This window comes from Chelonia mydas, chromosome 22 (assembly GCF_015237465.2).
Source record: "Chelonia mydas isolate rCheMyd1 chromosome 22, rCheMyd1.pri.v2, whole genome shotgun sequence".
Classification (NCBI taxonomy): Eukaryota; Metazoa; Chordata; order Testudines; family Cheloniidae; genus Chelonia; species Chelonia mydas.
In genome coordinates, this window is record NC_051262.2 from 5,661,920 (window position 1) to 5,687,468 (window position 25,549).

The 25,549-nt window shown below is 45.5% G+C and overlaps 1 protein-coding gene across 12 annotated transcripts in view; it reads left to right on the forward strand.

The window, feature by feature from the left end:
* FLI1 (Fli-1 proto-oncogene, ETS transcription factor) overlaps nt 1–25,549 on the forward strand; it is a 116,789-nt gene that overhangs the window by 72,158 nt on the left and 19,082 nt on the right. For 10 of the 12 annotated variants that reach the window (XM_043534151.1, XM_043534152.1, XM_037882272.2 and 7 more), the window contains 3 exons: nt 979–1,133; nt 4,491–4,694; nt 14,884–14,952. In XM_043534151.1, coding sequence (XP_043390086.1) covers nt 979–1,133; nt 4,491–4,694; nt 14,884–14,952 — 428 coding nt within the window. The remainder of the gene's footprint in view (nt 1–978; nt 1,134–4,490; nt 4,695–14,883; nt 14,953–25,549) is intronic. The other 2 variants (XM_043534154.1, XM_043534155.1) reach the window with 1 other exon arrangement.

Below are 25,549 nucleotides of genomic sequence, written 5' to 3' on the forward strand. Positions count from 1 at the left end.
GGTTACATGGACAGCACCTAGCGTGATGAGACCCAAATCTCTAGGCACTGCAATAATATAAATGATCATTAGCACATTTTTATTATCTTCCTGGGAGCATTCTGTAGCTCCATGTTTCCAGTGTGGACATTCTGTGGCCTTTAATAACAAAATGGAGAGGGAGTGCTGTATTTCTTATTATTTAGCGCTTACAGGTACTAGTCAAAAATTAAAGCCTTGTGCTAGGTGCTGGAGTGACACACAGTAAAAAAAACAGCCCCCAACCAACCAAACCAACAACAGACAGTTCTTGTCTCCCACGAGCTGACCATCAAGGTTATGACACCGCACAACTGGTGGGTGAGACAAACCAACTGGGGGCTTCTAACACCAAGTTGTATCTGCTTTACTGCAGACATTAACGTGATATCAAGCAATGCAGGACGTTTCCAGTAAGGGTAACGCAATGTGGCATTGGCTGGAGCTCACTGCTTCACGTGAAGGGAGGAGGGGAAGACTTTCATAGGGAGGTAGCATGGCCAGTGGCTAGAGGACTGGGAGTCTGGGCTATTGGGATCCCAGCTTTGCCACTGACTTACTATGCAATCTCGAGCAAGGCACTTGGAGCTTGATTTTTCAGATGTGCTAAGCACCTGCAGCTGCCATTGATGCCAGCTGGAATTTGGGGTGCTCAGCACACCTGAATACCAGGATGCTTCATGCCTGAGTTTATCCTTCTGTTGAATAGATTAATAATTAACACGCTCCTGCTGTGAGGTTTCTGGTGTGTAGATTACCTGGGATTGTCACGTGACAGGTGATACAGAAGTGCAAGGTACCCTCTAGACGCTCCCCCTGTTTCTGACCTACAACTTGCTCCCCCCTCCACTGCCATTTCTGTGGCACCCCCGCACACACCCCCTGTCGTTTTGCTTCAGCAGGGAGGAAGGGTCAGCAATGACAATGTTGACGAGATGTCTGCTTCCTTTCCCATTTCAGGGAGTCACCGGTAGACTGCAGCATTAACAAATGCAGCAAACTGGTGGGCGCGGGGACGGAGTCCAACCCGATGAGTTACAGCACCTACATGGATGAAAAGAATGGCCCTCCCCCAAACATGACCACCAATGAGAGGAGAGTCATCGTCCCAGCAGGTACCGTCGGCATCACAATATTCGTGTTCTAATCTCTTTCCGCCACTGTCCATCTTTGATTTAACAGGGAGGGTGGGGGAGAGTTATCGGTTCTCTGCTGAGTTCTCTGTATTAATAGCCGTATAAAGCTAAGCAAAAATTGGGCTTTCCATCCTGTGGGGAACTCCAGTATTTTGTTTCAGTGTCTTGAACCAATGTGATTCTCATGATGCACCACACAGCTTGGTCAGAGGGGAAATTGTGGTGCACCATGGGTGATGTAGTCTGGCCAGGATGCCCAGCTCATAGAATTGAATGGGAACCTGAAATACTGATCTACATCTCCCATGAGGCTCAAAGCACCTTAGGCAGATGCACTTTATTGTAGAACTGACTAAAAATGAAATAGTTTGCTTTGATATTTCCAATGAAAAATCAGAAAATTTCAAAATATTTTCTATCAAAAAACAATTCTGTTGGAAAATTCCCAAGCAGCGGTGTGGCCTTATACAATATCTAACTGTACCTATCCAAATGTAACAGGGCATATGAAATCCATTCAGATGATCAGGGATTTGGGAATCACTGCTGTGGGGAACCTGCAGAATTTATGCTTGGAAGGGGAGGGCATCTTTCCCCTGCATAGTTTGGAAACTCTCTGTGTATAAGCACTTTAGCATAGGAACTTCCCTATGAAGGAAACTGTATGAGTGAAGTTCTCACCCCATTGACGTCACTGGCAAAACTTCCATTGATTTCAGTGGGACCAGGATTCCCCCTGTGTTCTGAAGGATGCAGCTAATGAACTGTTCGTAGATTCATAGATTCCAAGGCCAAAAAGGACCATTGTGATCGTCTAGTCTGACCTCCTGTGTAACACAGGCCACAGGACTTTTTTGAGTTATTTCCTGTTTGAACCAGAGAAAATCCAATCTTAATTTTAAAATGGCCCGTTATGGAGAATCGACCACAATCTTTAGTCAATGGTTCCAAAGGTTAATTGTCCTCAGTGTTAAAAAAATTGCATCTTGTTTCTAATCTGAATGTGTCTCGCTTCAATTTCCAGCCTCTGGATTTTTTAGACCTTTTTCTGCCAGTCTGAAGAGCCCATTATCAATATTTTGTTCCCCATGCACGTACTGATAAACTATGATCAAGTCACCCCTTAACCTTCTCTTTGTTAAGCTAAACAGATTGAGCTACTGGAGTCTATCATTGTAAGGCATGATCCCCAATCCTTTAAGCATTCTCGTGGCTCTTCTCTGAATTCTTTCCAATTTATCGGCAGAAAGAGGTGTATTTGTCAAATTTAGCTCTGTTTTCGGTTCATGAACTGACCGTGAACAGATGACAATTCCAGTGCATTTGTTTACCATTTGGAATAAGGACAAGATCCTTGAACTGAATGCAGTAAGAGAGGGAAAGCCAATAAAAGATTGACCCCTGTGCTCAAGGTCCCATTTAAGCCCAGTTAAGCCTCTGCATGGGGTGAATTTTACCCTCAGAAAGGCAAATGACCGAAGCAGAATGACGGGAAAGGACATGTTTTCAGCATCAACAAAGACAAACGACCCAAAGGAACTCTCTAGAATCTTCTCCCGACATTGTTAATGAACATGCCTGAGATTTAGAAAAATGTTTCCGGAATTCTGTCAGGTCACCCTGGGCCCTAAATTTAGGGATCTTACAAAACTAACTAAATAAACATTCTCCTTCAATATTTACAACCGAAAGGCCAACTTTCTCCAGAACTTGAAAGTGAAATGGCAAGAAAGTGGATGGAAACAGAAGTGCAGCTGATCAGGGTATTTTCATTGCCTAAACTAAGAGGAAATGCAGAAAGTAAATTAACAGTGAAGGATAGTAACTTACATGGTTAATATTCAGTTTTACAGAGCTCAGGTGCTATTAAGAAGTAGGTAAGTAAATCTCACTATTTATTTTTAGTATTTTCTGGAGTGATTTTCCATTGCCATTTCACTCTGGTACGAAGCAGCCCTGAAACCCAGCAGATGCAGCCGCTAGATGATGCCCTCTGTATAAGGGGATGCTTGGGTGGCATGGGATGCCAGCCAATCCCATCCTCCAAACTGTGCTAAACACCCAGCCATGATTTGTGCCCCACATCTCTGGATATTCTAGGGCTGGAGGGACCAGAAATTGAAGTGGCAGGAAACTGTGATGCTGGATACTTCCAGTCTCATCAAAAGCAGGAATTGCCAGGCGAGGCATGGTCATGCAATCAAGTTCTAGTCTGTAGACAAACTCCGCCAAAGTTCTTGAGCGTTTGAATAGAGTCCCTCATAGAGAGAGGTGCCAGATGTAAAGGACAGGCCCAGATCCAAAATTCCAGGGTGATAGGACCCAGAGTCTGGGCAAAGACCACTCCCTAAATTCAAGTAATTTTGCAAGAGAACCTAATCTGTGGCTCAAATTTCCAGAGGAGGGAACATGAGAAAAATAGCACAGGAAGAATCTGACAGTGGAGATAGTCTCTGAAAATGATTCTGTATAAACGGTATCAAGGCTCTGCATGTTTAATTCTCTCTGGGACTTTTTGATCCAACCCATCATCTTAAAACTCAAAGGATGATTTCCTTGTGTAACTGCCGGTGCAGCGAACTCTCAACATAGTTGCTGACACCTCCAGCTGAATTCCATCCGCCTCTTCCATCTTTGCCACTAATAACAATTCCGCAACTGGACCTTAATTGACAATTGGCAGCGATGCACGAGACAGTATAGAATCCAGCTCACCCTCCAATAGCTATGTTGGTTTTGCAATTCTAATGGGGTTGAAAGCTTGTGTTTGTCAGCTGAGTCAGCAAACGTGACTCAGATACATGGTTAACAGAGCTGTTTAGGCAAGAATTTTTCAGCCTCCCTTTGCTGACCATAATAACCACCCTTCTCAAAGTTTAAAAGGCCATCTGTTAGGAATTTGTAAAGCACTCAGGACAGGCTGAGTGACTTCCATATCCCTGCTATAGCTGTGCAGCTTAAAAGGACCTGATGGTGTGACAAGTGCATCTCTTCAAAGGGATGAGCTTTTTATTCAAAGAGGTGAGTCATAAATCAGCTACTACAAAGATGGCCCAGGAGATAGTGCATCTGAGTGCAAACCTAGTGAGTTGGATGCTACTCCTGGCTCCGCTATTAATTCATTATCTCACTAGGGATGAGTCCCTTGCTGCTCTGTGCCTCAGTTTCCCCATGTGTAAACCAGAATTAATTATACTTTCCCACCTTTGAGATGTGTAGATGAAATCTGCCTTATTGCTAACATTATTAATGGGCTAACTGACTGATAGCATGACACTCCTATGACAGGCTGTCCCTTTGGGCATGATATTTACCAGCTGTCTCCTCTTCTTCCAGATCCCACCTTGTGGACCCAGGAACACGTGCGCCAGTGGCTGGAGTGGGCTATAAAGGAGTATGGATTAATGGAGATTGACACATCCCTCTTCCAGAACATGGACGGCAAGGAACTGTGCAAAATGAACAAAGAAGGTTTCCTCCGAGCCACCTCCCTTTACAACACAGAAGTTCTGTTGTCTCACCTCAGTTACCTCAGGGAAAGTAAGTTACCCTCTGATGCTGGTGCAATGTTTTCTTGCAGGGTGGGGGGAGGAGGGAAACAGGCGGTGGTGAGTTTTTAACATCTCACGATGCACTTGGATGATAAATGGAGGGGAAGAGGAAGAGAGAGGAAAAAGGGAAAGAGTGAAGAAAAGAGAGGGAGAGGAAGAGGAGGAACAAAAGGGAGTGAAAGATAAATCAAAACTAAACTCATGAAATATTGTTTTACACCAACCAAAATTAGCCTGCGGAACCCTCTGCCTCAAGATATCACTTAGGGGAAGAACTTAGCAGCAGTCAACAAAGATCTGCGTATTTATATAGATAATAGGAACATCCATGGCTATATGATTAAAAAGAAATACAGACTCTCTTCAGTGACTAAGCCAACTACTAAGTGATGGGGTTATGGGGAGATTATTCCATAATTTTCCATTTTAGAGTACTTGCACCTTCCTCCAAAGAACTGGTGTGCACCACCATCAGAGACAGGATATTGACCTGGCTGTGAGCCAGGCTGGCAAGTCCTGTGTTCTTCTGGATCCGGCTGGGAATTTTGTTGAAGGAGGAGAAAGTACGAAAGAGACATTCACTGACTATGGCTGCTCAAAAGTCGGCATGGTGTGAATAACCCTGTGTTCAAAGGTAGCAGGATTTTGTTAAACCTCTTTGGTCCTGTCCCCTGCAGCACGGCCCTACCCCAGCAGGACCTGGGAGGGCCTGCTCTTCTTTTAATAGCCCATTTTGCTTTAGTAAGGTCCTGCAGTGGGCTACCAAACAGGGATGAGCTACTCTTTTAAAAGAGCTATAGCATTACCCAGAGAGGAAGGGTGATCCAGTGGTTAGCCCAGTAGTCTGGGACTTGGGAGACTTTGGTTCAAGTCCCTCCTCTGCCACAGATTTCCTATAGGACCCTAGGCAAATCCCTTAGCACTCTCTGCTTATAAAACAGGGATAATAACACCTCCCTATGTAAGGCTGATAGACCCCAGTTGTTGGCAGGCAGGGTCAAACCTGGGACCTCTGAAGCTAAATGCATGAGCTAAAAGCCATGTGGCTGTTAGCTAAGGCTGTAGAGCAGACTCATTAATCTCTTTCTAAGTGGCTTTAGGGCCACTTGATGGGACAGAGCACCACACCCAGGAGATGTGTGGGTTACACCTACATCCTGGAAGTGTCCTGAGGATAAATACATTATGAGGAGCTCAGATGTGATGATGAGAGGCCGTATAAGTAGATAGATCCTACATGACCCCAGCTCATCAATTTTCTTTTCTATCCACTGCATTTGCATTCCTTTCTTCCTCCCCTGATTTCAACCTTCCAGAGCTCAGGGGATGTAAAAACTGAGAAATGAAAGGTAGAAAACTGATCAGGAACAATGTGCTGCACAGCAAGGTGTGGGAGACCGACAAATGTGTATTTTCTTACAAACTGACAGTGCATAACTCTTATAATCTCGAGAGAGCTGGAGATGTCTCCTGTTTGGCCCGTGCAGCAACACAGTTAGTCAATGCAGTCAGATATTTAGGATGGAATTTTCAAAAGCATTCAGCATTAGTATAACTCTGCTCCCACTGAAAACAATGGGAATTTTACCACTGACGGGAGAGGGAGCACGGTTAGATCAGTGCAAACCCCACCCATATTTTGTAAGATGAGCTAAGACGAGCTGAATGAACTGATGGATTTGAACTCCCACCACCACCCCCACCACCACCTCCCCGTAGCTGGATGATCACAAAATAATCAGATTTATCCAAAGTAATTTGCAATTTTCTTCAGCAAATGGTTGTTGGTCCACATAACATTCCAAGGGTGAATGTCACAAATGAATATACAAATCACTCTGACACTTACATAAAAAATGTGCACCTATTTAACTAAAGGAAGTGATTTTTCCATATGCTCCGCCATCTGTCTGTATCCATCTGTTGTTTCATGTTTTATACTTAGATTGTAATCTCCTGGGGGCAGGGACTGTCTTTTTGTTCTGTGTTTGTACAGCGCCTAGCACAATGGTGTGCTGGTCCATGGTTAGGGCTCCTTGCCACTAGGAAAATAGAAAAATGATTATTTAAAACCATTTTACTGAAATTGGCACCATTTCTGTGTATAGACAAGGTCTGACTCAAGGGAGCAGTGTGAATTTTGCAAGCAGATAAATTATTTTCAATTCTGGTAGGGTGAATATTTGCATGAAACATTCACTTTTCTTGAGCATTGGGAAAGGTTGAGCATTCACAGAAAGTGACTGTGAAAAGACTGTGAAAGAGTCATGCATGCTTCTAAATCACCATTTGTTGCTGAGTTTGAGCAGATAAATAGCAAAATTTATTTCCTTTATTGCCCCAGCTCCAATCAGGAACCTTCTCCTACCTCTATCCATAGGTAAAGAGCACACATAGTAGACGGGCGAATGGAAAGCTGTAGGAATCTTTTCCATGCTCTTTTCCTGTTTACAGGCTATGCTGGGCCAAGTTAAGCCCTATGTAAATAGGTGCAACTCTCAATTATTTTAGCAGGAGTTGCAGTCTTTTTACACCAAAGCCATATGATAAAACAATGGTTGTGTGTATAAGGGGTGCAGTACCATAAGTGTGTGCATCTAACCGCAATCCAGGTAGACTTTGCTTAGTCTGGGGTTTAAACCCGAAAATTGGGCCAGATTCTAAGAAGTTTCCAAGCTTTCTGAAGAGACTGGCTGAATCAGGGCTTGTGGGTTGAAAGCAGATGTTTCATGACTGCCACCTGCTCTGTGGATAAATAGAAGGTTCCATTCCCCAGAAATAGCAGCCTGGCACCTTGCAAGGGCATGAAATTAACTTTATAATAAATATACTTGTCCCATCCTTGGTACATAGCGGGTCTTTGGGTCTAAGAAGATTGCAGGTGATAGATAGATAGATTAGATTAGATAGAAGGTGCGCGTGCCCTATAATATATATATGTATGTATATGCAAGCTCCTCAGACCCAAAGAGTCACTATGCAGAAAGGATGGGACAGGTATTAGACTGCAAAACAGTGTCTTTGACATTCTGTCAAAGTGTCTTGCTGTCTCATTACAACCCAAAGAGAAAACACTTTTATCAAGAAGAGAAGATGCTTCAATCTGTACTAAGAAGCAGCTGCCTTTAATGATTTTGAAAATAAAATAAAAATAATAGGGTATTCTAACTATTCTGTTATGACATGACAGCAGTAGTGATTATAGAACCATAGAATATCAGGGTTGGAAGAGACCTCAGGAGGTATCTAGTCCAACCCCCTGCTCAAAGCAGGACCAATCCCCAATGAAATCATCCCAGCCAGGGCTTTGTCAAGCTGGGACTTAAAAACCTCTAAGGATGGAGATTCCACCACCTCCCTAGGTAACCCATTCCAGGGCTTCACCACCCTCCTAGTGAAATAGTGTTTCCTAATATCCAACCTGGACCTCCCCCACTGCAACTTGAGACCATTGCTCCTTGTTCTGTCATCTGCCACCACTGAGAACAGCCCAGCTCCATCCTCTTTGGAACCCCCCTTCAGGTAGTTGAAGGCTGCTATCCAATCCCCCCTCATTCTTCTCTTCTGTGATGTGTATTACAAAACCCCCAGATATCTAACCCCAGACCCGAACACCCCAAACTAGGGAAGAGTTAGATCCATCTCTGAGCTGCACAATTAGCACCCATTTCTGTAATGGACTGAGCCATGTGATGCCCTCCTATTACAGGCATGCTATGCAAGAGTGTGAAAATAATATAAACGTGAAAAAAAAAACCCACATAAACTAAAATTCCAGACAACATTTCGGAATTCTAAACCAAACATTTTCTGAGACTGACATTTTTAGGAAATCCTGCTTCAAAGGCCATTTAAAAAATATTTGTTTTCATTCCAGTTCGGGACAAAATCAAATGTTCAATTCATACCTCTACCACTAAATTTCCCATTTAGCACTGGGCAAATCAATTCATCGCTCTCGGCCTCAGTTTCCCCAACTGTAAAATGAAGATAAGATCTTTCTGCCTCCTTTGGTCTGTCTTGTCTATTTCAATTGCAGTCGCTTTGGGCTGACTGTCTCTCATTAGGTGTTTTTACAGTGCCTACCACAATGGGGCTATGACCTCAGCTGCAGCCTTTAAGGTGCTAACATAGTACAAATGGATAACAATCATAAAAGATAATGTCCCAGCAGAAGAATAGACTAGATGAGCTCATCCCAATTAAGCCAGTGCAAACCTGAGTGACTCTGTTGGATTCAGAGTAGTCAGTAACTCCAGATTTATACTGGTGTAACTGAGAGCAGACTCTAGCCCCAAGACTCCAGTCCATCTGTGGCTTTTGCACTCATACATTTTACCCAGTTCAGACCCATTGGCTTCTTTAGCCTTAGTTGGGCAGCTCTGCCAAAGCCATGCAAGCATTGACCTTAAAGCAAGCTCCTGTGTGAGCATAGGTCAGGCAGCCTTCTGAAGAGAATTCCTTTCCATGCAGCTGTTCCCATGTCCGCCTAATGACAGTCTGGTTTCTGGATTGCTGGGTAACTCCCTGGTGGAGTAACGCCTTCGAAGGGAGTTTATTGTTTTTCCAGACTGATTTCCAGCGGATGTTTAGTGCCGAGCCTCTGAGCTCAGTGCCATGGGGAGATGGTCTTTTATTTTCCTTTTGTGGCCTTGTTTGTTTTGGAGACATCCGGTTGCATTACTGCGGGGGAGGGGCGGAGGACACATGGTGGCAACAAAGTACAGAAGGAGTTGGAAGGAGGAGGAGTTGGAAGTCTATAGGCTAAAATATATCCCCCATTTATGGGTGAAGGGGGTTATCTATCTATCACATTTATGTGGCTCCCATCATCATAGTATCTGACCCCTCACAATCTTTACTGTATTTATCCTCAAAACACGCTTGTGAGGCAGAGCAGTTCTATTATCCCCATTTTACAGATAGGACACTGAGGCATAGAGAAACTAAGTGACTTGCCCAAGGTCACACAGGAAGTCTGTGGTGAAGCAGGAAATTGAACCCAGGCCTAGGTTGTGCCCTAACCACTAGACCATCCTGCCTCTCTACAGCGTTTCAGAGTTTCTCCCCACCCCACAGTGACCCCAGCAGAAACGAGCCACTGCTAAGCCAAGTCCAACGGGCAAGTTCTGTCCAATCTGTCTCATCTATGGTGTCCCTCCTCGGAGGGTCCTGAAGTTGGTTTGTAGTGATGGGGGACTCCAATGTTTAGGTGTTCTGTTCAGAGAGGCAGTCAAAGCTAATTCGAAATCTCTAAGCCTCTTTGGCAGAAATGGGCTGAGAGCCCTTTGTCATAAGCTTCTTGGCAAGGTTTCCTTTGGTTCCTGTTCCCCTCTGGCTTGATGTGTAATGAGAGCAGCCCATGAAGCGTGGTATGTTGGCACTGCTGCTCCTAGTCCTGGACCGAACCAGAAAGCACCAAGGGGAGCAAAAAATGGAAGGAAAAATCAATCGGTAACATTCATCAGACTTCAATGAAGGCTCCATTTGGGCCAAGCATGAAGGTTCCAATCAACTCTTAAGACAAGCTGGCCTGAACTAACCCAGATCCCAACACCTGCAAACTAGGGGAGAGTTTGGATCCTAAAATGGATGGAATCAAACCCTGGGATCTGAACACCCCCAGATCTCTAGGAACTAACAGACCCAAATCCCAGCTTTGCACCGTAGGCCCATCTCCAGTTATTATAGTGGAACTGTCTCATCTATCCCTGTTTGTCTGAGCCTACCCAAACCTTCACTGCTTTTCCCAGTACATACGCCATTCATTCCCCCGTAGAAATACTCTTTCCTTAAGCTTGCCTTGCAGCCTCGTGACTGGAAAGATAAAGCTTAGGCCAAACCTATCACCATCCCCAACCCTTTTCCACTCCCCATTCTCCCCCCTTCAGTCTCCAGCCTGGACTGACCACTGTGCTGGTATCTTTCTCAAACACAGTCTGCCTGGTGAAGCCTCGGTACTCAGCCAGCCAGCTGTGGGAAGCAAGATTTGGATGTCTTTGTGCTATGTTTGGGATGAACTTCAAATGAACGGTCGCCTCCCATCCTTTCCTTCTGCAGTCACTGGGGGCAGGTTGTGTGGTGTGTGCAAAAGAAAAGAGGCTGGAAAAAACAACAACAATCAGACTGTATTTAGGGGTAGTAGCAGAGGAGAAGTTTGTGGTTTTGACCCCATATTGAAGCCAAACAAAACTCCGGCTCCAAAGACAGTAGAACCTTGATCCTCCCAAGTGATCTGGAGACACCCAGAACCTTTGCAAAATCAGGGGGTTGCATCGTTGGGGAAATGGGTACAACCCCTCTTGAATGGAGGGATGCAAAGGCATTTCAGGTTCAATTGTGTTTGAGCCAGGCTAAAGGGATGGATTTGTGGATAAAAATCTCTCTGTGTCACATTCTCTCCATCTCCCCTTATTAAAAGAATACAGCTGTAAACCCACCCCTCCCACACACACCAAACACTATGCAGTTCCTCCTGCATGATGGAGCATTTGAGGACAACTACTGTAATATCCTATGCCTTCATTACTAAGGCTCTGTCTTGGGGGCAAATCCTGATGTCTTTACCCAGTAGCGATTCTGCCCAAACTCCCATTGACTTGGGTAGGTGTTGACAAGGGCGAAAACGGAGCTCTCGGTCACAGTGTCAGTTTTGCTCCAGGACGAATGAACCCAGGTCTGCGGGGGCTGGCCCTTTCTCTCGCCATCTGCCTCTCTCTGTCCAGATCTCTGTGTCGCTGGCTCTCTCTCTCTTTCTTCCTCCTTTATTTAAACCCCTAATAGGAACCACATTTCCTTTTCTGTGGCGTTCCCACCAGAAACCTCAGACCGTTGGGCAAAGGTGAGAACTTTCAGCAATTAAACTGAGGGAGGCTCCTTCCCTTCCAGCAGTTCAGCCTGCATTTTTGAGCATCAAGTAACTGTAGGTTGCTCTTACAAGCTCACTCAGTTCTATTCCCTCCCCGCCCACCTCCTTTGCTCCGCCAGTCTGCTCGACCAGGCATTTGCAGCCTGTTTAGTCATAGGAAGCTGTGTTTCTGAATCAGCCAACACTTCCCTGTCTGGCTGAGGCAAGCTGTGTGGTGCTTTGCAGTCAGGATCCAGTTCAAATAAGCCTGCAAATGAAAGGGGTGGAGATGTCAGGCCAGTCCCTCCTGAGCGTTATGAAACAAATATTTGAACCACAAACCCACTCATATGAATATGAACAAAGTGGCCAAAGCAATTGCATGCCTTCAACAGCAGCAAGAGGACATCGGTCTAATTTCTCTTGGTATATATACTACTCCCTTCATTATGGCATCTGGGCACCACATCGGAGGCGTCTTGTTCCAAGCTGCTTCCTTCCCCTTTCCCCCACTCGTCCCAACTTGCCAAATTGTCCATCCACCGCTCTTTAAAAGTTCCACTGTACTATGCTTCATCCGGCAGCACCAAGCATCAGCTCAGGATGGAGGGGACTACGTTTTACAGCTACCCCAAGGCTGCCTTTCAACACCTCCAAACTGTTTTCAGATGCTGGCCTGCACGAGGCTATAGTTTGGTCTGTGTTTGAGGTGCTGGGAATGCAGTGCTCACCTGGGCCAGCATCGCTAGTGCTTCTGGTGTTTGGAGCCTACATCCTACCTAGCAGGAAGGCAAGACTCACGACAAATGCCAGCGGAGTAACGCTGGCAAGGGTCTGGCCGGTGTGGGGAGGAGGGAGGTAGACGCTGCTTGTGCAGAGCTTAGTATTTAGACCCTGCTCAGTCAGTGCGAGAGAGGTGCACACCAATCCCAGACCCCTGCCAGAGCATTTGCCACACTCCAGGTACAGTCACGTTCTAAATACATAGGACCAGGTCTCCAGAGTAAGGGGGTTCAAATCATTCATGAGCAGTGGAGAGCTGGTCCATCCACAGAAGGGCAGGATTGCTCCCTGCACTAGGTCACATCATCAGCCCTCAGTGAGAGAGGTCCCACTCCCATTAAAAATGTCGCCCACACACAGACATGCATACCCTCCTGAGTAGAGGCTCCTTCAGAGAGTTGGATTGAAAAGTGACCCCAGAAGCACATGCAGGGTAAATATAATGAGATGACCGTGAAATGCACATTACACGCCTGCCTCAAGCACTCCCACTGCGTCCATAGGAGTTCATGGGGGATGGGATCAGTGCTTAATTTGTGCCAGGACTAGCCAGGGCTGAGCCCTGGCACCTTTGGGCTTGGCAGTTCACAGCCCTGCCACCTCCAGGCTTGCCGCATCACTTATGAAAGTAAAAAAATTCCTTGAGCCTCGGCACCTCTTTCATTACAAATTAAGTACTGGATGGGAAAGAGGGACATTCCCTCTGGGGAGCCCACACATATAGCCAACTTGAAGCATAAATCCTTCCCTCTGTGACTTGTTCTTTACCGTGGTACTTAATGCACTTCTGTCTCAAATACATTTGCATAGAGAAGGGACTGAGCAAAAGACCTGGGATTTGCACCAAAAACCCAGCCGCCTTGGAACACTGGGACTCAGACCTGATGGTTATAACTGCCGATCCAAAAACCGGGATGTGAATCCTGGAAACGTTCAGATCCCACCTTCACAGTTCATGCCCATCTCCAATCTCTATGTGTGAAACAGGAAATGTTTCACAGCCAGAGACGGGGACAATCTGGTTTGGATAAAATAAGAGCTCCCTCCTTCTCCTTTATGACTATTCGTGTTACAGTAGCTTCTAGAAGCGCTGTTGGCCCAGGTGCTGTACAACCACATCTGTAATAATATCTAACTCTTAGATGGCACTTTTTAATCGGTGGATGGGGAAACGGAGGCATAGAGCAATGAAGCGAAGTGATTTAGCCGAGCTCATCCTGCATGCCCCTGGCAGAGCTGGGGCTAGAACCCCAGGATTTTGAGTCCCAGTTCAGTGTTCTAGCTACTAAGCAACACCACATCCCGCACTGTAAGCCAATGTGACATTTGCAGGGGCATCAGTTTCAGGGCTGTGTTTCTCCTGGAGGGAAGTGGGAGTCAAGAGCAGGGCATGGAACAGGCATTCAGGACACCACTTGACACTGACTTGCTTTGTGACCTTGAGCAGATCACTTAGACTCTCCATGCCTTCGTTTTGCCATCCACAGAACGCCTAGAATACCGTTGCCGTGCACAGCAGCACTGAGAGGGTTAACTGACTGATGCATGCAAAATACTTAGCCATCCCAGCACAGCAGGTGCTGTAGGAAGTGCGAAGCAGGGATGGGTGGAACAGTCTGGAGAAAATAAAGAAGTGGCTGAACCCTCAGCTGAGACGGAGGGGACTGAAATCCTGACCCATTAGTGAGGTTACCAAACTGGCCATTCACTTTTCCACCCGTTACTCTTGCCTACCAGCTCCAGACAGGTCCGGTAACAGCAACACCAGAGAGATGCTGCTACTGAGCCATCCCTAGACACTATCTCTACTTTACAGAGTGGGGCGACTTCCCCAGGTTACACATTAAGGCCTGGTCTACACTTCAGGTTAGGTTGACATAGCCACATTGGTCAGGACTGTAAAAAAACCCACCTCCAGGAGAGCCAGAGCTACGTGGAGGGAAGAATGCGTCTGCCTGCGTAGCTCCCGTCGCTCGGGGAGGTGGGATTCTCACGCCCATGGAACCTCCCCCCTCTGTCTACACGAAGGGGTCGTGCCAACAGAACTACAGCAAAGTCCAAGGGGGAGACATACCCTGAGTCAGTAGCACTGGCAGGAAGCCCGGCCTAGCCGCCTACCATTCCACCCACTAGATACAAGTCCCAGCCCAGAGCTGATAAGGGACCAGACTGTCCACTGTGGACGGTGATTCAGGCTCTTTCTTAGGAATAGATTTTGTACAAGCATTCAGGGCCAGATTTTCAAGGCTCAGTGCCCGCAGCCCGGGCCAGATTTCCCAGAGAACTCACCTCCCATTGATACACCTCACTCACGGGTCAGATCCTCAGCCTAGCTCAGCATGCAGCAGCCCCTACTGGGACGTTTATGGCCAGGTGTTCAAGAGAGCTCAGCACCCCACGTGCAACCAACATACTGAGCTCTTTGAAAATCGGGCCCCTAGTTCCGGGGGATGACATCTTCCCATCCCTCCCACCCCCTGGCTCTCCTCTGCGCTCCCTAAAATACACTGAATTCACATCACTGTAACCCCCTTTGTTTGCCTTCCAGGTAGCTCATTGCTGGTCTACAACACTCCAACCCACACAGAACCCTCCTCACGACTTGCGGCCAAAGAAGGTCAGTCTGCTTTTTTCTCTCCCACCCCCTTTCTTTTCTCTCTCTCCCACACTCTCCCCCTTCCTCTTTCTCCATCTCACCATCCCTTCCCTCCTCTCCCTCTTTTAAATCCAAAAGGGGATTCAGCTCAGAGCAGAGAGACTCTAAACAAACTGGTTGCTTATGTGCATTTCCCTGCATGGGGACTGAGATGCTCCGGGAATTGATTCCCCTAAGAATCCTTCCAGGGCACCGAGGTTTCCCTCCTTGCAGTTAGACAGTTCAGGCTTTCAGCCTTCATGACTCACAGATGTCCCAAGATGCACCCTCAGGAGATATATTGCCACACAGTCTCCCACAGTGGCTGCATGTTAACCCTGTATGGAGGCATGCAGCCACCCGGGGGATATTGCTGCTGGTTGAATAACTGTCTAGACCTATGGGAAGCCTGGAGCAGAGGGCAGCTGCATTTGCAGTTCTGATCCCAGATCCTGTGTTGGGTTCGCTATAGCTGGAGGGGAAACTTACCAGCTGCTTTTCCCACAGCATGGCTTAGTGGGACTTTGCGTTATTCTACTCTCTATACTGCAGTGGTTCAGTGTAAGATTCACATTCTGCTGTAAATCCACTCCACAAAGGTGTGACACCCTCCCCACAACTCACAATCCCACATACAGATCCCCTACCCTACATTACGCCATTCTATTTCCCCTAGAAAACACTCAATCTAAATCCCAGCTTCACCCAGCGTTTACAGGCCTAACCTCCTCCACCTACGCAAAAACAAGCACAACGTGTTTCAGAACCCTGGAGCATACACCAAGAACGGCGAGTTTGGCTTCAGAAGAATCCCGTGGTTTGAGCTAATAAATAATCTGTCTTCCTCTGTTCCTGGAATATTTCTGATTGTGTTAAAAACAGAGTCTACTTTTTTATGCCCCTTGCATGAAAAGATGAGTTTCCATGCACACAGATTACTGGCAACACCTCCATTTGCAGACACACCCATGCTGAAATGCAAACCACCGTTTCGCCAGCCAGCCCCATTGCATAAAACTGCGCAATGGTTATTTTCACGTATGTTTGTTAGTGAGTCAGTGAACTGATTACACTGTTGCTGTTCTTTACATGAACAGGTTTTAAACCTTGCTTTTTGCATGTTGCAGGCACTAGGTCAGTAGCTCTCTACCTGCCCACTGGTGAGCTGAACTCTGGTCCCAGTGTGATGCCCAAGGTCCTGTGTTGCAATAAGCCCTAGAACCAGGATCCTAACCACCTATGATCACAGTGTTTTTCACATGAACCCTGATCAAACGTCAATTCTGGGGTCATGAAGAAACTTGTTTGCACCTGTCTCTGAAGCAGCCGATCTTGGCTACTAGCAGGATACTGGGCTAGATAGGCCTAGAGTCTGATACATGAATTCCCTGTGCAGTATTTCAGTTACATACTGTAGCTGGGACTTAGCCAGCCTAGTATCACATCCATCCTTTGCCTCAGTTTCTCCTTCTTGGGTTCCCTATTAACTTCACATAGGTTTTCACATGTCAAGTGATGCCTTCTTGGGGCCTGGTTTATTAACCTAAATTTCGATAGAATACACAAAATCTTCCACACAGCCTTTCTAGCTGGCTCACAACCCCAGGTGCCGTGTTCTAAGTCCTGTCCCGGCTCAGGCTTTTGTCCAGCAACCTTGCTCCCCACACAGCCTTCCTGACTGCCCATTTGCACTTCTCTGCCTGAAGCTAAAGAGAATGTCTTACCAACTGATCTCAGACTGCTCTTATATTCCCCAGTCAGCCTGGGTCTCAGTCACATGCTCCCATCATATGACTCCTGGACTCCTTCTCTTCACATGAAGAAACAGGAAAGTTTGAAACCCAGCCCTCTTTGGGCTCTCATTTAAATGCCTAAATGGGAGTTGAGCTTTTCTGAAAATCTGGCCCCAACTGTGGGTGCTGAGACCTTCTGAAAATTCAGGTCTGACTGTATATCTTCCATGCAAGTGACCAGGTATTAGTTAAATCCTGGTATTTAACCAAAGGATTGGAATCTGCTTATCATTTCTTTCCGTAACAGTCTTATTTCTCTGCATTGTATGTAGGGCCCTCTTTGAAACATGCAAGTAATGTTTGTCCCTTAAAGATTTCGGCCTGTTCTCACACACACAGATGCACAGTTTTCAGCAAAGCCAAAGGAATAATTTGGTTTAACAGTGTTGTACCTCCCATCCTATCAGAAGTCATTTGTATTTGTAGACATGAGCCTGGCATGCAGGTTAGCCAATGAACCAGAAAGGGGTGCTCACAGCATGGGACTCTGTTACTTACAAGCCCTCTTCTGTGGATGCATTGATGCAGAAAAGAAAAAGAGGGGGGAAAAATCCACCTCACTAGTTAGAAACTGGAGAATCCAGGTGATTAGAGTTTGGAGAGGATTTACATTTCAGGCCCGGAAACGTCCACATTGCACCTCGAGAAGTAACATTTTCAAAGACTGAAAAATGTTTGCAGTGTGTAAATAGACATGTTTGGATAAAAGAGCATCTGGGGGAGACTGGAGGACTCAGGGTAGTAGCGTTATTAATTATTTGTGCTACGGTAGCTCATAGAGGCCCCAGCCAGGTTTGGGGCCTCGTTGTGCTAGGTGCTGTACAGACATATCGTCCCTTCCTCAAGGAGCTTACAATTAAAAGAGACAGGAGAAAGGGGGAAAGTCCAAGCTCACACAGCAGGGACAGGATTAGAATCCAGGGCAACTAAGTGTCCTTCTATGTAAGGTACTTATCTGTCCCCTATTACTGGGGTATCCACACACCTCTCTGTCTTCAATGTATTTATAGCCTCATGCCCCTGTGAGCTAGGGCAGGAGGTGAAGCTCAGGCTAATTGATTTGCTCCTGAGCATAGTAGGAGACAGGACCAAGCACAGAACTGAACCAGGGTTTCCTCTCTCCCAATCAAATGGCCTGATTACTGGTCCATCCTACTTCTCTAGCTAGTATCCCTGCTGCTAGACCATGCTGCAGACTATTGTAGTATTGCCAAGCCTAAGCATGCAAAAATCTTGAGATGGGGCTTAAAAACCATGAGAGTTAACAAAGGATATATTTGGGGGTCTTTTTATTTGCCGTCTGGTTTTTGAGCCTTTAGGATACAACCCAATCATGTTTTCAAGCTGTTCTCTGGAACTCTAAGGGCTAGAAATGTAGGGTTTTTTAAAAAATGAAAGCAGAGTCTCATTGTGTCACTTGACTCCAAGAGCTGGGGCTTGAATAAAAATAAACAAATGTTGGACAACTCAAAAAAGTTGACAACACTGGTATTGGCAATCCATATTTAATGATGTATATTACCCGTATCCACATGGGGGAACTGAGGCACAGAGAGGTCAAGTGACTTTCTCAAGGTCTCACAATGAGCTACTGTCTGAATTGGAAGCAGAACCCAGGAATCCTAGCTCCCTGTCCCATACTTGGTAACCATGTGACACTTCTTCCCAGGGCCCAAAAATAGAACCCAGGAGTCCTGTCTCCTTTCCTCCTACTGTAAGCGCTAGTAAGGGTGTCCTGTCTCCCAGTTCTCTGCCCTGACCACTAGGGATGTGCTGCTGCCCTGGCTGCATGGCTATTTACAATTGCACGAACTCGCTGAGAGCTAGCACTTGTGACGTAGCCCGAGATCACAAATTTAAAGAGCGGCAGCATGCGATGTCTGAAGATGCTCCATTTGACTAGATACTCCCTCTGAGCCAGCACTTTAGCACAGGCCTCTTTCCATGTGCACCACCATGCTGGTTTAACCTCAAACATCTGCCCTGGTCCCTAGTTTTAGAGAGAGATGGATTAATGTTGCTGGTTACAGGTGCTGCTTTTGTCCCATATATAGCCATCCACTTGAGCTGCCTATTCCGTGGTGCCCCCTCCTCTTTGCTGTCTCTGTATGAGCCAGTCATCAGTTAATAAAACATGGCACATTACAGAGACAAAGCCAACCAGGCCTTTCTCCCACTCTCTTTCTACTCTAAGAGTCATCTATTTAAAAATAATAAAAGCTTGGCTAGGTCCTGTTTGAATAGGAAAACACATAAGCACCCACTTGCCCACTATCCCCCCATAAACACAAACAGACACACACACATCCAGGGTGATGCTCTTTCTGTCTGAGGCCAGGTGGTGTTGCTAAAAATAAAAGCAAGAGAGCTTGGATTTGGTCATGTTTGTTAAAGGGAGACCCTCCATGCAAAAATCACACTTCTTTCTGACTTCTTTTTTTGCCTACTATCACTGCAAGTCACACTTAAGATCACAGAAAAGGAAGGAGATTAGAGGGGAAAATGAAGGGTGGGGTTTTCCATTTCCTCCCACCCCCAATTTGAGTGCATTTGATGGAGCTTCTAGTATTGTCAGTTTCACTATAGTCAGTTTCCCCAGTTATTTGTGTGGCTCTTTCAGGGAGTACCAAGGATGATAAAAACATTCTTGTTTAGTAGGAAAACGTGGCAGCAAAGCCATAGATATTAGCAGTGTTAGTACCTGACACTACTTTTATTATTTCATTACAGCTGCACCAAGAGGCCTCAGCTGAGCTTTGGGCCCCATTGCATTGGTGCTGTGCTATCTCATAATATGAAACAGTCCCAGTCCAAACAGTGCAATCTAAACAGAGAAGTCAAGACTCTGGGAATTATTATATCTGCATTTTACAGATGGGGACCTGAGGCACCGAGAGGTTAAGTAATTGGCCCAAGGTTACACAAGAAATTTGTGGCAGAAATGAGAATTGAACCCAGTTGCCTATGCCTCAGGCTGGTTCTCAAATACGAGACCTTTCTTGCTTCCTTTTAGCTCACTTTTTAAAATATACTAGATTTCAAGTTGATACTTCCTTTGACTGGGAAATGCTCAGGTTAAAAATCATCCATTTTTTTCATGAAAATGTATTTTTCCTTCTCTGTTTAACATCTCAAATGATTAAACATAAAAGGATTTTTTTAAAATCTAATTTATGCTCTACCATTTAAGCCGTTCATTTATTTTCTGTCTTTCTCTTCTCTTTGAAAATGCAACAGACTTAGTCAGTTTCTTCTAGTCACTTTCACTTTGCAGCACAAGGTCACAATGAGTTGGATAGAAACCTTGCAGGGGTTTGATTATTTGGCTTTGTTCCTACTGAATTTAAGTAATAAATAATCATCATCACAGAAGAATTTTGATTGGCCTTAGTTCTTTGTAAAACTTGTTTTTACAAAATCTGAACCGGGGGCCAGTTGTGGGCTTTAATGTTGTTTCTTTGTGATTATTAAATTAAGAATGTATTTATTTGTTCAAAAGCTAGGCTGGAATGATAAATCCTGAAGGCTGTGTTGATTTTCATTGGGTAACATCCTCATGTTGTCGAATGCGCAATCAGTGGACACATGTGCCTCCACTTTGTCTGTCTGTCCTTACTTCCTTTCTTTCAATCATTATTATAGCTGTTTGTATTCCAGTAGCGCCTAGAGACCCACACCTAATATCAGGGCCCTATTGTACTAGGTGCAGTACAGACACATAATAAGAGACCCCAACAGACAAGACAGACAAAGGGCGGTAGCTAGAAGGGGAAACAGAAGTACAGAGAGAGATGAAGCAACACACACACAACAGGATGGTGCAGAGAACTTGGTACAGAACCAAGATTACCTGTATCCCAGCCCATTACTCGCTTCACTGGGCCACACTGCTTCTGTGTCTGTCGTAGCATCACAGAAGAGTCAGAGACAGAAAAGACCCTGTTAGCTTCTCGGGTCAACCCTACTGTATTTTCCTTGCGTGCTTTCTAGGAACCCACATGGATAATGCAAAGGATCTATTTATTCAAGGTCAAATGCAAAACACATATCTGATGCATATTCTTACACAACATTATACAAAGCATATTCAATCCTTGTATCATATGTCTGTGACCATTGCCCTGTTGACAGTCTGGGCATCCCTTTTAAGGGCTACCTATAACTAAAGCAACCCCTTTGAAGAAGAGCTTTAGCCATTAACTAGCAAACAAGAATAGTCAGTTTTCCATCAGGCTGAATGGACTGGTTGCAGGTGTCCTCTGCCTTAGATCCCTCTCCTAGAAACCACTAAAGTGTCTGTTTAAGCACAGGCTTAAAGTTAAGTGCCTTTCAGAATCAGAGTTTCACATAGCTCAACTTTATACTGTACTGTACTGTAAACTTGGAAGGCAGGTGCTCATGGCATATTCATTTTCTCCTCTGATTATTTTGGCTGTGCTTGCACGCAGCTGCAGGTAGACAGACACTGCTAGCTCTGCTCAGGCTAGCATGCTAAAAATAACAGTGTGGCCACAGTGGCATGGGCAGCGACCTGGGCTAGCCACCTGGGTACAAACCTGCCTAGCCACCTGGGTACACACTTGTGTGGCTAGCCTGAGCCTCGGCTATTTATAGCTCACTAGCTCAAGCAGAGCTAACACGTATCTGTCTGCCCAGCTGCTGCGTAGACATACCCTTAGGGTCTAAAGGACTCTGAACATTGAGTTTCTTTGCTCCTGAACCTCGTAAACTCTCAAATGTGCAGTATTTAGCATCATCGGTACAAATTGTCTTCAGCTGCCTTTGAGAAAGAAATTGCTTTAATGAGACTCATCAGGCGTTTTTGGCTGCAGAGCAGTTTTCTGGTAAAGGAAATGAGGTTACTCTCCTTGCTAAATAGAAAGGTTTGGGCCCACCAAGTGCTTTTCAATGGAGGGAAAGTCTGTTTCTTTTTCCATGACTTGACTGTCTGGAGTGCTGGGTAGGATAGTGTAGATATCTGAGACACAAGAGAAGAATCTGGGAGCGCATTAAGTGTAAACATCCATGGAGACTCTAAACAACTTAGTAGCTCAGTAACTCACTCCTTACAATACTGTACCATTCAAATAGGGTTCTGCAGGGAAATGCAAAGTTCATGCGTATATAAGTATGATTTAATCCCTAAGGGCTCAGCCCTACAAAGTGCCCAGCACTCTGGCCCCAATCCAGCAAAGCACTTTAAATGGGTGCTTGATTTTAAGCATATTCATATTCCCCCTGAGACCAATGGGACTGTGCTTAAATATATGAGCCTAAGAGCTGTGCTGCACTGGGACAGAGTGCTCAGCCCCTGGCAGGACTGAGCCCTTTGTTACCACACGTGCAGAAGCACTTTGTATGGACGTGCGAGATTCCGTGTGTGTGCGCGTGAGTAGTGTTGTCTTGTGCGTGCTGGCACACATGTGTGTTAAGGTTTGCTTGTAGGAAGTAGGGTGGGTGTTTGTTGAGTACAGAGGTGATGCATGGGGGGACGTGGGGGCATGTGGCCCCCAGATTTCTGCCAGGGTTTATATGTCCTACCCTGAACCCCACTGCATATCACCAGAACCTTTAAATTGGTTCTCCAATCCCCTTCTCCGTCAACAGTTACGCATTGGTTTGCTTGTAGAGAGCTGTGGATGTGAAGGTTTGGGTGGGAGGGGCCTGTTTGTGTGTTTGCAGGGTGTGGCAGATTGTGAAACGTACTGTGTGTGTGTTTTAAAAATCTGGAGGTCTTTCCCCTTCTCTGTCACTGTCTGTCCCATGCCAGCTTCATTCTCCCTTCCTTCCACACTTATCCCCAATGTACAGCAAATCTGGGTGCCTAAAGTAAGGCTCCTAAATCCATCCATCCAAGTAACCCTTACCCTTCATTTTCTCCGAGCAAAAAGAGCTATTATTTTTTGCACAGTGTGCAATCTTATCATCCAGCTGCCACTGGAGAAGGTTAGAGGGAAAGCAGATAAGACATGAACTGAAATTTCAAAGGAGCCCTAAATAGCTTCTAGTTAGGTGCCTGAATATGGATTTAGGAACCGGCACCCAGCCTAGAAAATTAGGGCTAATGTGTCTGCTTGAGTTATGTACATCTTTGTGTTTCTATGCAGAGTAGGGTTGTGCATTCGTGTGAGCATGCGTTTGCTTGCACGGCGTGCATGGTTGCATGGATGGGGTTATGAATAGGTGAGGTGGGCATGGCTGCAGCAAAAGGCCATTTCACTCCATCGGGTAAGAGCTAGGGCTAGACGGAAATCGGGAGACTGAAAATCCCCCAGATGTAGACATTTTGAAAACATTTGCATTTTTCAATTTTCTAAAAGAACTTGATTTCGAAAAATGTAGGGACTTCATTAACTGAGGATGTTTGGTGTCAAATTTTTCAAAATTTCAGGTTGTTTTCAGTTTTGCAGCTAGAAAGTGGGGTGGAGAGGAATAAAAGAAAAAAACGGGACACTGGAAAAATAGCTTTTTTATTTTCAGTTTTCATCAAAAAATTTTTTAAAAGAAACTGAAAATTCTCTGCTGAATTTTTGTGTTCATAAACAAAGCCATTTTTGACGAAGAAAAGCTTTTCATGTGAAAAATATTAGCCAGCTCAAGGGACCAGAGGTTCTTTATTTTTTTTTATTTTTATTTATTTTTTGTATGTTGGTAACACTCCTTCTTTGTGTGGAAGGTTTTTGGACCACTTTGACTTTTATCCATGTCAGAGAATGTGCAGTGGTAGCTCTGTGCCCTTTTAATTGTCTCTGAGTGTGATGATTTTTGTTGATGCTGTTTGTTCTCCTGCTGATGAAATACTCCTACTCCATTTTTAGTTCCCTTGCACAGGAAAAGAGCAGGGTTAGTGGTTGGGTTTTGTTTTGGGGTTGTTGTTGTTTGCTTTTGTTGTTGTTAGAGAGAGAGAGAGCGAGAGAGAGAGAGTGTGTGTGTGTGCGCGTGCTTATTATGATGATTCTGTGGCCAAATGGGGATTTAGGATTCCAGGAGAGACGGTAGCTAGCGCTCTTGGTTTCTTTTCTTTTTTAAAAAATTGTTTTCCTTTGAAATTCCAGAGTTAGTGTTTTGTCTCCTTTCTCCCTGACCCTCTTCGGAGGCAGCCGTGTGTTTTTTCACCAAAAATACTTGAAACAAAGAATCGTTGTCTGTAAACCGTAGCAGGCAGGAAACCCAACTCACAGGGGATCGCTCTGAGCCAGCGCTGTCCCAGAGCTAGACTCCAGTTCTCTGAATTCAACCTGACAGCTTGTCTGGAGCACTTTCTAAGTAACCATTATCCTTCCTTTTCTCCCAGCAAAAAGAGCTATTATTTTTTTTGCCTTGGGTGCGCTGTGTGCAATGTTATCGCACATATGTGTGTGGGTTACACATTTGCTGGGATGTGGTCACTCCCTCCAAAAGTGCTTGGAATCACTCAGGCTGTTTCCCAAGACAAGAGTAAATTTGTTTCTTGATAATGAGGCGAATGGGCAAATGCTGTAAAAGCAGCAGCAGCGTGTGTGTGTGTGTGTGCGTGTGTGTGTGTGTGTGTGTCCCCGCCTTCCTTTTCTCTTCCGTGAGTGTCTGTCTGCTTTCTCTGTGGAAGTGTTTGTGCGTGTCTTTGCAGAATAAATATTTGTGGGTGTCTCTATTTCTGTGTGTGTTTCTTTGCATTTTTGACTGTGTATGTTTGGGGCAGTGTGTCTGTGTCTGTGCATACACCTGTACGAGTATGTGCATGTGAGTGCTGGTCTGTGTGTCTGTGCTAGATGTGTATATGGGGGTGTGGGAGTGTTTGTGTGCACGCACACATCTATATGTCTTGTGTGTACATACAAACTTACAAAGGCAGTTTTTCGTACAAACCTGAGTTTGGGAGAGATTGTGTTGATAGATATTTTTGCTTCCACTCTGCTCTGTGCACTGGGGGTTCTTTGGCTGATGTCCAAGCAACAAGCAAAACATTTCTCTGTGCTTGCTCCTTTTCTTTGTAATGTGTCACCCTACGCTGTGTGTAGGGTGGCGGCAAATCCAGACAGGAATCAAGAAGTTCCACTGCTCTAAGGCTCTGGGATGTTTTTCTAGGCAAGCTCTCACAACGGGGGGCTGTCGCCAATGGCCCCCAAAAAACCCAGAGCAATTCCGATTCCCGCAGGCAGGGCCATTGCTCTGAGGAAGGGAGCGAAACCCAGGCTCTAGGTTTCCTAGCTCAGAGAGGTTTTAGTTACACATCACCCCCAGTGGAATCAGCTCCTGCAAGGGAAGAGATCAGAGATGAATACAAAGGAGCGATCCACTTCAGAAGAAATCAGAACTGCCCCCAAGCATTTGCCCATTGCTAGAACCTAAACAGAACCTTGCTGAAGGTGTTGAACTGTGTTTTCATTCCAGGCACCTCCTGCTTCCTGGTTCTGGTTGGTTCCAGAAACTGGAAATGGGCTTCAGCTACAATGTTCGAATCCAGAACTAGATCTGGACTAGGATCCAGACTGTGAACACCCAAAGTTTTGGTCTGGGTCACCACCGACACAATGCTGGCTCTTACCTACAGATCCATATGTACCTCTCTGCTAGCCTCATCCACTCATAGAATCATAGAAGATTAGAGTTGGAAGAGACCTCAGGAGGTCATCTAGTCCAACCACCTGCTCAAAGCAGGACCAACACCAACTAAATCATCCCAGCCAGGGCTTTGTCAAACTGGGTCTTAAAAACCTCTAAGGATGGAGATTCCACCACCGCTCTAGGTAACCCATTCTAGTGCTTCACTACCCTCTTGGTGAAATAGTTTTCCCTAATATCTAACC